This window comes from Tachypleus tridentatus, chromosome 1, assembly GCF_004210375.1.
Source record: "Tachypleus tridentatus isolate NWPU-2018 chromosome 1, ASM421037v1, whole genome shotgun sequence".
NCBI classification, from domain to species: Eukaryota; Metazoa; Arthropoda; class Merostomata; order Xiphosura; family Limulidae; genus Tachypleus; species Tachypleus tridentatus.
The window spans coordinates 94,315,353-94,329,782 of record NC_134825.1 but is presented as its reverse complement, the minus strand read 5'-3'; the positions used below and the strand labels follow the sequence as shown (position 1 = coordinate 94,329,782).

The 14,430-nt window shown below is 34.6% G+C and overlaps 1 protein-coding gene across 5 annotated transcripts in view; it reads right to left on the bottom strand.

Annotated features, from left to right (window-relative positions):
• LOC143255790 (peptidyl-prolyl cis-trans isomerase D-like) overlaps positions 1 to 12,147 on the bottom strand; it is a 39,354-nt gene extending 27,207 nt beyond the window's left edge. Inside the window, exons 1-3 of one of the 5 annotated variants that reach the window (XM_076512026.1) lie at positions 12,090 to 12,147; positions 9,365 to 9,502; positions 2,631 to 2,737 (exon numbers count right to left, since the gene is read on the bottom strand). In XM_076512026.1, coding sequence (XP_076368141.1) covers positions 2,631 to 2,737; positions 9,365 to 9,502; positions 12,090 to 12,132 — 288 coding nt within the window. In that variant the 5' untranslated portion in view covers positions 12,133 to 12,147. Of the gene's footprint in view, positions 1 to 2,630; positions 2,738 to 9,364; positions 9,503 to 9,945; positions 10,144 to 11,326; positions 11,464 to 11,551; positions 11,663 to 11,693; positions 11,853 to 12,089 lie in introns of those variants that run through there. The other 4 variants (XM_076512017.1, XM_076512036.1, XM_076512055.1 and 1 more) reach the window with 4 other exon arrangements.
• Between the last annotated feature and the right edge of the window lie 2,283 nt (positions 12,148 to 14,430).

The window sequence follows — 14,430 nt, the reverse complement described above, 5'->3', positions numbered from 1 at the left end:
GATAAAACATCTTTACCACCATCCTAATTTCAGGATGGGATATAATATTTAATGGGATGTTTCAGGTGTAAAACATCTTTGCAGCCTGCTCATCTAACTGTGCCTTCATTTTGACATCTGTCTTAAGGCCATACTTTATGCCAGCCCGCTGAAGTTGTCTTTTTAGGATGAGTTTGATCATGTTTGGGAAGACTTTAAACAACTGCCAAAAAATGAGGTAGATGGAAATTTTTGGATGCTGTTGTCAGTGGGATTGATGGTTGCATATACTGTGGTGTTATTGTGATACGTGACCTACATCAACGCTACTCAATTTCTAATTTCAAAAAGAGCTGGGCATTTTGTCAAATTAGTTTTTATTCTTGATGATGAGAAACACAATTGAAATAAAAATGTATCTCAGAATGACTGGTATGGGTATTAACACTTTTACTTGCTAGGAAGGTTGAAACGTTGTTCTCTCCTTATCAGTTAAAGTACTAATACCCATCCCAGCCGTTCTGAGATACAAATTAGTTTTCAGTCTCATTATTTGGATGCTCACTTCAGCACTGAAGTTTGTGCACCAAGCAAATGTTTACTCTGTTTGCTTTACAAACGAGTTCCATACTGGATCCCTAGGTCATTCATCTTTGTTCATGCTGAACTTGCATCTCTATAAAGAAGTGTAATTTAATACATATAACTTTGTCACAACTAAGCAGCATTCAGTGATGAAAGAAGAATAATGAAATATGAGTGACTCAAAAGTACTAGAACTAATTTGAATGTTTAGTCACTTTTGGAAAGATTGGACTATAATTCAAATTAGCATTGATGATAAAAATTTGTCAGGCCTCCAAAAGTTATGTACATCAGGATATAATTAGATTTTAACTCCATTAGATCACTCCATGCTAATTTCAAGATTGCACCTACCTGTATAAAAGAACAATTACACTTAATACAACAATCGCTTGCATGTGGTGGATAGCCACACTTTTTATAAACTCAAACAGTTTTACAAAGCTATTTTTCAAAACCAACCTCACTTCTATCCGAATAAATTCCCTATTAAACAAGGATATGACGTGCTCTTCTGAATAAGTACATTAATGCAGATTGAATGCAAGTTTTTGCCCTCCCACACAGAACATGTTCTGCTTATGTTGCAAAATTTTGCCAACACTTACAAGGAACTCAATAATTCACAATCATTCATTTTATAATAGGAATTTGCTGATGGATATTTAAAATAAAACAACACCAAAATTCAACGGTCAGGAGGAAGAAAATGTAATACTAGTGCTTTTCTCAATTAGCATTCAAAGTTTCTTGTCTTCATACTGATTACATTTGACAGGTGTTAACCAATACCTTATAATAAACAAATATTAATCATTACCTACTGATGAGTCTAAAAGATTACTAGTGTTATTTTTTTATACAAACTACTAAAAGCACATACACACACACATGCATACATTTACATACAATTGTAATGTTCTTTTATTAGTGGATTATCTTATATTATACGGTGAAAACAATTCAAAGTCTACTACATGTAAATGATAAGAAATTAGTTTCCTTCTTTCACAGTGTTTTTTTACAAGCTGTGGAACATGTACAGCACACTTAGAAATGAAAGTAACTCTACTACACTAACACAAAGAATAACTTGCTTGTATCACTTCATGATTGAAATGAAAAAAATAACTCACTTTACCAAATAGAAATAACAATAAACATCTTCAAAACTATCTTTTTTAAACCTAATATTTATAATTTACCCCAGATTCAGAAGAACACTTGATATCATATCTTTAAAAAATTCCAGGCCTATATTATTAAATCCATTATGAGTTTTCTTATGATCGTAACGCCACCCACGTAACTTGGAATATCTCCAATTTCAGAACATCGGCCATTATACTTTTTCACACTAAATATTCACGTAACATCCTAGTTGAATGACCCATTTCTGTGTGTAATAATTAGTGTGATAAGAAATTAGTTGTTCCTTGGACCAACTTTGTTTATTAGGTTCTAAACACACACTGTGTAAAAAATTTTACAAATTCTACATTTTAATTAAAGGGGTAGAATAAGTATGGCATTCCTGCATACCACAGTGTAAATATATGCAGCCAATGTCGTAATTATGCTTTCTGCTGTCTAGTTTAACATCTATTCTTATATTCTAAATATTTCTTCAGAAATTTAATATAGCAATCCACTTTACAGACAAATTTATTTACTCACAATAAATTTTCGATTGACCAGCCACAACTCATCTTTCTAAGTCTGTTAACAGGTCTGCAGAAGAAAAGTTGAAATAGCTCTTCCACCATGATTTTACTAGCATCTGTAGCACAGTTCTTGTATACTAAGAACTGTACAATAATTAAAGTTACCACTCAGAAGATAGAAATATCTGGTTGTAACTGTGTTTTAAGTTTATCGCAGTCTTCAAAGCATTATTGATAACAGAATCACATAAACATTAGCAGCAATATATTTTAGTTTTACAGCCTGGCTTCTCTTGAAATTAATAACATTTATGCTAGTACAAAAACAATAAAAACAAAACATCAATTATGCAGTTTTACTCATAATTCAGTACATCCACAACATAAAAAAGTCAAACACACCTTTAAGTTGAAGTTTTCATCTTCAAAGCTCTCTCCATATATACTTTCTCCTGCAGTTCCATCATTGTTTGTGATATCTCCTCCTTGAACCATGAACTGGCGAATTACTGGAATAAGAAAAATTCTGTTTAGTGCATGTAAAGTACTAAAATAACAAATAAACAACACACAACATTAAAACAGATATACAATTAAAAACATTTTTTAATTCTGTTCTATCTGTATGTTTCAACATTTACCACATCATCATCAAGAGTGAACTTACACATGGCATATGTGAAAACCTGAAAATTTAACTTTGACAAATTGTTCATGATGAAACTTTGTAGAATGGACAGTAACTGGCTGTTGTGGAGACACAAGCATAAAGGACGATGTTTCAAGTCTTCCATCTTCAGGTCCTGAAGACGAAAGGCAGAAGACATTGGAAACACCATCCTCTACATTTGTGTCTCTCCAACAGGCAGCTGCCATCCAATCTACAAAGTTTCATCACATAGATTTAACATTTTAAATAAAGGCAACAGACTGGACTTAATTAAAAAATTAAAAACTTTTTTATGTGCATTTATCACTGCATTATTTATTTATCATTTTAACACTATATGAAAGTGCAAAAAAAATAGTATCTACATAGAATATTGTTTAATCATTAACACAGAGCAAAACAAGACTATTTATCCTTATTAAACCTTTCTGAATACTACTAATTTTGATATTTGTTGGCACAATATATCATACTTCTTCATGAAATATACACTTCTCAAAATTACTTATTGCAAAGAAATACAGAATTGATGATAAGGTAGATAATGTAAGATATATATAGACAACTACAGACCACTTGGTCCTACATCCATCCTTGAGAAAAGTAAAAATTTAAATCCAATTCTTATTTTGTAGTAAATCTTCTAAATCATCAGCTTTTACTACTACAAACATTGGTGCATTCCATAATCCATAAATCAATCACAATGTTTAAAAATAGTCTTAACCAAATCCTGTCTTCTCCAAATCTCAAACTTACATCTTCTCATCCACTTGTCTTCACAACACAACACAAATAAATCAGCTTTTAAACTGTTGATCCTCCTAAATAATATTGTAAACGTAATTAATTCTACCCCTGAAAACATCCTGTGAACCTTTTACAATAAATCAACATCCTTCCTCAGGTACGATAAAAACTGTACATGCTAGGCTTCCGCTAGCCATTAGCCACATCGCCATTGGCAAAAAGAAACAGCCTGTGGCTAAAGAAATCTAGTGTTGGTTTCACCACAGTGGCAGAAGATAATAATTTTTCGGTCTTGGATGGTTTTCTTTATTTATTCTGCTCAAGTTTCTGTCTTAACAGCTTTTGTGGTTTTTATCGCCATCCACACCATTAATGATGACAAATGACCAGAGGCACCCCCCCAGCAAGTTGAAGAAACAAGAAACTCCTTTAAAAACTATCACTGACTGTAATCTATATTTTCTTTATATATGTATTTTTATGATTTCAGGGATATGACAACTAACAAATTAAATTAAAAAAAAGTTATTATTCAGCTGTGCTAATGATTTCTTTTATTTTCATTTCTTATGCTACATGTTTGATTCTGCTTATGGTACACAAACAGTAATCAGAGAAAACCTGACTTTCATCAAACCAACACATGGTCTGTATCAAAGTGGAAATCCCAAGTTTCGTTAGACATGTGTTTGAATTGAGATCATGACAACTCCTAGATCAGATAAAAAGATGTCTAAACAGTTAGATATATAAAAGTTTTTTTCAAAAGAAGGTCAAAGCAACAACATCAACTGATGGTGAAAAATCCACTTCCAAAAGAAAAGACAGCTCTGAAGAAACTGAAGCTTGCAGTAGTCATCAGACTGTCGGTATGAAAAAAAATATACCCGTGATTTTCACAGAGTTGTGAAAGATACTTGGTTTTCACAGTTTCCTTGGCTGGGACATGTTTCCCAACAAAATACATTTCATTGCAAATTATGCAGGGACAACAAGACAAATATTTTTGCTACCACTGGGAAAACTGCTACTAAGCCTAAAAAGGACGACTTGGTGAAGCATGCACGGTTAGAAGATCATTGCAGTGCAGTAGCATCACAAGTTTTGAAGGACATGTCAACTGCTGCTGTGAATGTGTATGTAGGGTGTAAAGGTGGCATTTGGGCACAGATGGCCACATTACTTTTACGAGCAAAGGAAGCCATCCCAAATGTGAAGTTTCATCCCCTCCTTTCACTGCAATTATTCAATGTAAGAATATTCTTCATTCTAGTATTAATAAGATACTTTCTGTTTTCTACAGTATTTTCTTAAAACAAAAGGCAATTTAACAATTTTCTAAAAGTGAAACATTTTAAAAATATCTATCAAAAATTAAGTAGCTAACCAACTCTTCCAACTATCTTTGTTTCTTACTTTAATTGGTGGTCTTATTTCAAAACACAAGTTCTTATATATTTTTTAACAGTGACCTCTCTAAAGAAACTACAGATTCAGTCACAAAAGTGGAACAAAGAGCTTCATATACACCCACAGCCAGTCTCTGGATGATACGTACAGTGCCCTAAATCATGTAGTTCAAGATGAAATGCAGGCAGACTTTCAGGCATTCCCTTTCCCATTTTTTGCTCTTGAAGCAGATGGAGCAACTGATGCAAGAAACACCTCCATACTGATAATTTATATCAGGTATCTTCCATCATTAGGTGAGGTTACAAGTCGATTCCTTGCTGTGCATGAGCTGACCAACACTGGGGCTGATTCTATCTACAACACAATGCACTTAGTCATGGCAGATCGAGGATTGTTTGATGTTGAATTGGTTGGACTTGCAACTTATGGTGCAAATATCATGGTGGGAATAAAAACAGGTGTTGCTACAAAATTTAAGGAGGAATGCCCCTGGATAATAACAAGTCATTGTTTGGCACACAGATTACAGTTGGCAGCTGAAAAGGCAGCAAACTTGGTGCCATACCTTGTGAAGTACATTTCAGTTTTGAACCAGTTTGCAAAAAGCCTGAAATATTCTTCCAAGTTGTGTCGGGTTCTGGAAGAGAGCAAAGCTTTGCATGGAGAGAAAAGCAATAAAATCAAGCAAGTGTTCTTCACACGATGGCTCTCTATTAATGATTCCGTTCAAGCACAAGTCAACTGTATTGCATCTGTGGGAAGCTGCCTGCAGGTCATAGCAATGGAATGTGGTACTCCAGGCTGAGCCTTGCTACATGGTCTAGTTCAGCAAATGTCATGTTATAGCTTTGTCATGATGAAACATTATTTGGCAGATGCTGTTAGCATTCTTGGACTTTTGTCAAGATCTCTACAGAGAGCTGATTTATCTGATGATCAGGCTAAAGCAATTATTGATAAGTCAATTCTGTCAATTCAATTGCTGGCACACATCCCTGGTCCTTACACACACACTGCACTGAAAGAACTCCCACAAGCTCCTGGTGCTAGTGGTTACACTTCTTACAGAGGCCATGACATCAAAGATATTGATAAACAATGTGAAAAATACAGATCAGCTGCTGAGTCATTTGTTGAAGAGGTGGTCACAAGACTACAAGTAGCATTCCCAGACACTAACATCATGTCATTTTTTTCAATATTTAGCCCACGTCACAGCAGAGCAGTATCTGATGAGGATGAGGCATTCACTGAATGGCTGCTACTAAGAAACGTAATGGAACAGGATGCTCACAAAAACAGAAACATGAAGAGCTTCTACATCCACCAGACCCGTCAAACTTTTCCAAATCTGTCTCAGCTTGCAGCAATTGGATTAATAATTCCAGTTACATCTGTTGACTGTGAGCAGGGAATTAGCAGGTACAACAGCATCAAAACATATGCCAGGAGCAGTCTGTCTGTGGCCAAGACAGAAATGTTACTGAACTTATCCATGGAGTCCAAACCATTAGATCATTTTAACTTTGACTCTGCATTCAGATACTGGGTCACTCACAAAGACAGACGTAGGTACCATTCCCTGTTGAAGAAATGTGCTTCGGAACCTCAGGTGTCAACATTTACCACATCTTCTGTTGAAAATGATTTGCCTTAAGAGCTGCCATTGGACTTATCTACTTACTAGTCATGTTACTGTATTCTAGTTTCAAGTCTTTTTTTTTTTTTGTTTCTGGGTTATTTTGAGAAATGTATCTGTTAATTTTCCTCTTATCATGTTTAATTTGTTATTTTGTTTGTTTGTTTGTTTGTTGTTGTTTTTGGCAGGGAAGATTGCTGTGGAATAAAAAAACCAGTACAAAACTTAATGTCTTGTAGATTTTCACACAACTACAACTATTTTTTACTGGAAGGAATTGATGCATATTAAAAGTCATGCACCACACAGATTTTGGCGAACTACAATTGTGACTAAACAACTGTCACTGTGGTTGAAAGAAAATTACTTTGTTTAGCCACAGTGGCTGAGAGAGTTTTTTTTCTAGCAGAAGCCCAGACATGGTATTTCTAACTGGTGATTTATATAGAGGAATTCTCTTTTGACTTATAATCAGCATGTAAAACTCCTTTTAACATCCACAGCATTGTCTCAATTGGTTGACACGTTTGAGTTAGTTATTCACCGTTAATCCTAAATCCTTCTCTTCAGTCACGTTATTAAATGGGTTTGTGTATAAGACACACTGAAGTTACGATAACCCTGAAACGTATTATCTTGCACTTACTATGATTAAAAGCATTTGTCAAATATTTGTCCAACTTATCAACTGATACAAGTTCTTCTGTAGTACCTTATCATTCTAAATACAGAAATACCTAAGTGTTTAATGTCGTCAATAAACTTTACTAATTTACCCATTATGTCCCTATTAATGTGCCCCCCCAGTGTCATGGCAGTCTGTCTGCAGACATGCACAGCTAGAAACCAGGTTTTGATACCTGTGGTGGGCAGAGCACAGACAGCCCATTGTGTAGCTCTGTGTTTAATTCTAAACATCAATCAATCCTATTAATGCAAATAAAAGCATACCAGTAATAAAAGTAACCCAGCTTTCATTCTCTAAATAACAATCTTTTTTTAGTTATAGCTGCCTAAATGAATACATAGTCCTTTCTCATTTTATCAGAGATGGCATCAAGAAGATGCAAGCATTCTCCAGATGCATTCTGCTACGTATGTGGCCAATTTATCAAGATAAGAGCAAAAAAGTACTCTGTGACAACATCTGCTAAAACGTGTGAAGCCTACAAGGCATATTTTGTCATGCCTGTCGGAGATCAAGACAAACCCTGGGCACCTCTTTTTACCTGAGAACACTGCAAAAAACTCTAGAAGAGAAGATGGACAGTTTTTGCTTGCTTGAATACAAAGATTTTATATTATACATATCTTAGACCTTTTAAAATTTAAATATCTTTCAGTGCACCTCAAAAAAAAAATACAACAGCATCAAGACCTTGCTAAAAGCCTTGAAGTACAATGCGCATGGCTGGAAGGTTATTGGAGACTTCAAAATGGTGGCATTCTTGATGGGTCTTCAAGGAGAATTCACCAAGTTTCCCCAATATCTTTGCCTTTGGGATAGTAGGGACACCATAGTGCACTACAACAGGAAGCACTGGCCACAACAGGCTGAGTTCTCTATGGGAAGGCACAATGTCAAGTGTGAGCCACTAGTGGGGCTCCAGAAGGTGTTGTTTCCCACCATTGCATATAAAATTGGGTCTTATGAAACAATTTGGCACAGCTCTTGATAAAGAGTCTGCAGCCTTCAAGTACCTTCAAGACTTCTTCCCTAAGCTGTCCGATGAAAGGGTTAAAGCTGGTGTCTTCGTTGGACCACAAATAAACAAGATTCTGGAGTGCACAGAGTTCCCCAAGAAGCTCAGTAGAAAGGAAAAAAAAAGCTTGGGGTAGCTTTGTCACAGTGGTTTGGGGCTTCTTGGGCAATCACAAGGCCAAAAGTTATGTGGAACTGGTTGAGGCTCTGGTGAAGAACGACAGCAAAATGGGCTGCAGTATGTCCATGAAAGTCCATATCCTTGACACTCATCTTGATAAATTCAAGGAGAACATGGACGCATACTCAGAGAAGCAAGGCGAGCACTTCCACCAAGATATACTGAGCTTTGAACACCACTACTAAGGAGCATATAACAAAAACATGATGGGAGATTATATTTGTGGGCTGATACATAAAAGCGACTTACATTACAGTCGCAAATCTTGAGAAACTACTCACTTCAAGACATTTTTGTATAACTTTAGTATAAATACATGTAAATCTTGATTCATATGTTGTTTTATTCGGACCTTATGTAAATGAAAATGTGCAAATTTGCCCACTTTTTTATAGGAAATAGGTTAATTTCTAATTTCATTATCCATGTCACAAAAGCAAAGTTTAAAGGGAATAATGGCCATTTTCTGTACTTTTACAACATAAGCAATTAAGAAATAACACATACTATCCAGAAACAAAATTTGCGTTACATAATGTTCTTGAAATTGCTTGAACCAAGAGTACTAGTGCATCACAATGTGTGAAACAGAATTTCAAATAAATTATCTATTCTTTTTTAAAGTTATACTAATGTATCTGGCATTATTAAATAATGGCTTCAAAATTTTTACTAAGAAGCTATTTTCAACATATTTACAGCACTACTGAATATTTCTTCAACAAAAAGAATTAATTATCAAAACATATGACTGTATGAAAATGAAAAACTTGGTCCTTACCTCTATGAAATCTGCAACCCTTATAGTAGAGAGGTTTTCCTTTTTTCCCAATGCCATTTTCTCCTGTACAGAGAGCTCTGAAGTTTTCACAAGTTTTTGGTGCAATGTCTTTAAACAATTCCAGGATAATACGCCCAGCTGTGACAAATTAAAATTAAAAAAATAAACTAAAGACAAAATATAAAAGTAAGAATGCAATAACTATTGGTAAAAGTACTATGGCCTTATTTTACAATGTTCATAATTTAAAGCCTCAGTGTGAAGTTAAGGATTAAATTATTATAGTTGATGTAAAAATATGCATATGCAAGCTGATATAAATATACTTTTCACAAAACTGATATAAATTAAAAGGCACAAGATGAATTATTACTCAAGTGTTCAAATGTACATATCCATTTCTGTATATAAATTATATCAGTGAATGCTAAATAACAAAAATAAAAGATCATGTCATAAAGCCATTTGGCCAATCAATTTCAACCAAAGCATAAAATCTATAACAAAATGTAGCTCTTCACAACCATATATTTGTATAACAAAAAAATTTAAAAGAATATAAACAAGATGCATCAAATCACCTAGCAAACCCTTTCACATATTTATAACAAACAAAGTGACTATTTTGCAAAGGACAAGTCTGAAGCTGATCCATTAAAGCTTATTCTCTTCAGTATTGAAAGATAAATTTTTAGTTTTCCTTTCCACAATTCAAGACTTTCTTCACAAAAGAATATCTAAGCACCCAAGTTAAATCACCTTTCTTCTTTCTCTTTACTCTAAGAGAAAAAAAAACATCTTTAAACTCTACTCACAACTTCATATACTTATCCAGCACATATACTTATCCAAAGTTTTATCAACCATAACCCTAAATCCTTTTTTTGTTTTTAAATAAAACTACCAAAGTTCTTCTTAAACAAGAAGTCTATCATTTCCAAATTTTTCACAATAAAGGCACAAAACTGTGCTTCATATCACTGAAACTTATTTCTCATGTCCTAGGTAGTTTTTTTTATTGTAAATGGGTCAGAGGAGGAGTACCATGATGATTTCTAGGATGGGAGGATTATCTTACCAATTATAATCTTTTAAAATATTTGCTCTTGAAAAATAGAAGGGTAAGAGGTTATCTCACTGAATTTTATAAGATTACATGGGGGAAGATGGCTGATAGGATAAAAGTATTCAATTTCCTTATGCTATGATCTGAAGATAACCAAACAAACATAAAAAATAAAATTTATTAAGTAGAAAGTCTGGCTTAACTCCTATTAAGACAGGCTTATTTTTCTGGTAGAGTGACTGACCTATAGAAAGAGTTGCAATCAGCAATAGTAAATGCTAGTACTTTACAAAATCTTAAGATGGATCAATATTTTTGTTCTGAAAACAAAATATTATAGTACTATGCATGCATTTAAATTCTTTTTCACAAAGATGTAAGCATACAAGGGTAGCCTTGAAACCTGAAAGATCAAATGGTCCCTTTCTGTCTGTAGAATTATGTTATCTTATGACAGTCAATATTATTTTGATTACGAGAAATAAATCTCAATGAAATCAATCTTGTGTAGAAACTGGGTGTCATCTGAAAGGTGCAAAGCAGGGTAGTCTTTTTCCAAACAAAAAAAAAATGTAGTTTTTTTCTAAACAAATAAGTTATTTACCTTAGTCTAAATGAAACTTATAAAACAGAAGTATTTAAAGATTAAGAGAGCATTAAGAAATTTATGTATTTACTGAAAAAAATCAGAATTCAGGAAAAATCCAAAAACATTTTTCTTCTTACGATTATGAATAAGATATACAAATATATACAAAATGTGCACCAGCTTCTTTATTTTACGCTAAACTGTTGTACCACACCTTACGACACTAAGTAATCGTTACACCTTACACTCACGAATTTCTAGATAATAAAATAATAATGTTTAAAGTAGATTTTTTAAACTGCACTACCTCATAAAACTGTTTAAAATCTTGAACTTAAATGATGGCATTGTTTAACAATCCTCAAAACAAAGGCATGAATGCAATTTTATACACTTAGCAAACAGTTGAAACACATGTAACTGTTATGACGCAAATTAACACAAAATCTGATTCATGGTCAAGACGAGACGGATCAAGATATCTTTATGAAGCGATTCGAAAAAATAAGATATGCAAGTCATCAAACCACACCTAATGGTACACTGTGTATGTGCATCACACTTAGTCTATGCTGAACAAAATTTCATTTGCAAATAATTGACTTTAAGACTATAACTGAAATATTTAATAACTGAAAACTAAATATAACATCAAGCAGATTACAATGTATTACCGGGTTCTTCACCAATTTTTACGTCTAAAAACACGTGCAATGTTCCTTCTACAGGAGCCGCCATCGTTATTCATAACGACGAGTTTTTCTGACGTACTCAAATATTGAGTAGTTCAAGCATACGCATTTATATGTGAAATATACGCATCGCGGTAATTATATTTCACTTGGGCTGAAGTAAAAGTGGCGTCTGCTTTTAGTATGAGTAATATGCAATACAATTATATTTTGATTTTCTTCTTAAGTTTCATTTCCTTATAATGTTATAGTAAAATTTACGAAGAATCTCTGGCTTCGATTAGGTAAATATTGGTTATACTCAAGTAACAGTAATCTCGATAACATTTATAAAGAATAAGGTTTGTTATAAATAAGATTTTAAAAAACGACATTTACTATCCAGATGATGATAACAAACTATTACATACAGACCCGGCATAGCCGGGTGGTTAGGGCGCTCGTCTCGGAGGGTCGCGGGTTCGAATCCCCGTCACACCAATCTTGCTCGCCCTTTCAGCCATGGAGGCGCTATAATGTTACGGCCAAACCCACTATTCATTGATAAAAGAGTAACCCAAGAGTTGGCGGTGGGTGGTGGTGACTAGCTGCCATCCTTCTCGTCTTACACTGTTAAATTAGGGACTGCTAGCGTAGATAACTCTCGTGTAGCTTTGCGTGAAATTTAAACAAAACAAATATTTCAGCGAACGCTTCGCCACTGGGGCTTCATCAGAGCTAGTCGTACAAGAACTCTGCATTTATGGTAAGGAAGAACTTTAATTTAAACTGTTAATAAACTCTTGATTTACGCATATTGATATAAACACATATAAATAACTACTATCGATTATCCTATTCAAATACATTGTTCCCTCATTTCTCTATTTAGGACGTTTTATATTCGGTCTTAATCAACACACACCGATAAAACATTAACGTACCCACTTCTCAAGTCATTGTACTCACGCGATTTAGCAACTTTCACAGTCTTGTCTGTTAGGGCTCGGCATGGCCAAGCGTGTTAAAGCGTTCGACTCCTAATCCAAGGGTCGCGGGTTTGCATCCTGGTCGCACCACACATACTCGCCCTTTCAGCCGTGGGGGCGTTATAATGTTACGGCCAATCGCGCTATTCGTTGGTAAAAGAGTAGCCCAAGAGTTGGGGGTGGGTGGTGATGACTAGCTGCCTTCCCTCTAGTCTTACACTGCTAAATTAGGGACGGCTAGCGCCGATAGCCCTCGAGTAGCTTTGCGCGAAATTCAAAAATCAAACAAACAATTGTTGGTTAGTGATAAGTTTGTTCTATTTCATTGTTTGTTTTTTTGGAATTTCGCACAAAGCTACTCGAGGACTATCTGTGCTAGCCGTCCCTAATTTAGCAGTGTAAGACTAGAGGGAAGGCAGCTAGTCATCACCACCCACCGCCAACTCTTGGGCTACTCTTTTACCAACGAATAGTGGGATTGACCGTCACATTATAACGCCCCCACGGCTGGGAGGGCGAGCATGTTTGTCGCGACTCGGGCGCGAACCCGCGACCCTCAGATTACGAAGCGCACGCCTTAACGCGCTAGGCCATGCCAGGCCTTTCTATTTCATGTATTAGTTGTTTTTCCAAAGCGGTAACGAAAATATAACTATTTTGTACCTGTTATTATGTGCGTAAGAGAAATTAGGGAACAGATAATATAAGTTATATTAGTATACTCATTACAGTATTTAAAACGAAAGTTCAAAAGAACACCGATTTTAAGATATCTAAATAAAAATATAAACATCGATGAACAGAATCCCTAGTTATATTGTTGATCGTTGTCACTTGTAAAAATATTTGTCACTAGTAAATTTACAGAAACGAAGTTAAGTATTTAGCGTTATGAGCTCTCAAATTTCCCATTGAGATACAGAGGGTACGGAGAGGAGATGTAATATACGACCATTGATTACAGCTTTTCCTTAAAAGCCTTGGACATTGGAAAATCTGGAGTACAAGCAGTGCATTATAACTTACACATATAATGCTTATTTATTATGTTCTTAATTAACTCGTTACTATTGCGTAAAGTTACATTCATTTTCTCTACGTTGATCATTTCTCTAAATTCTCGTCAATTGTTGATGACAAGTGCTTGGAGAACATCTACATTAACTGAGAAAAACTCAAGAAATTTCTTTGCAATAAAAGCTTCAAACTAGAAAAAAGTTATTCGAAGAAATTGACGATTATTCTCAAATAACTAGTAAATTTTTATAAATGATATTTTAAACATTCTTTTTGCAGTAGTGTAGGGAGGAGTTGAAAAGTGGTATGTTAGCTACAATGCAGATTTTACCATGACAAATTTAAAGTATTAAAAGTTGTTAAAAGCATCTCTCGTGCTGCCAAAGGAAGCTCAACCTATGGGAGTTGGGACATCCCCCTCCAGAAAATTAATACTATAATTTGCAGGTGCTATATAACTCAAATATCTATATATGGGAATGTTACAACACCCTCTATTCCGACGCCTCTGTATTGGTATAATATATGGTTATTCAATCAATAATACTGCTAAAATCTGTAATTTCGTTAGTTATTATTGATTTTATTTCAGACCAGCCTACTAGTCCACATACTGAGTATCAGTTACTACAAAGCAATGTTCTTTGCACCACTCTTGTAAATATCCTAAGGCAAAAATAAAATAAAATACGTAGGCCAAATAGAAAATAGGATAAAGATGTGTGCAAAATCTT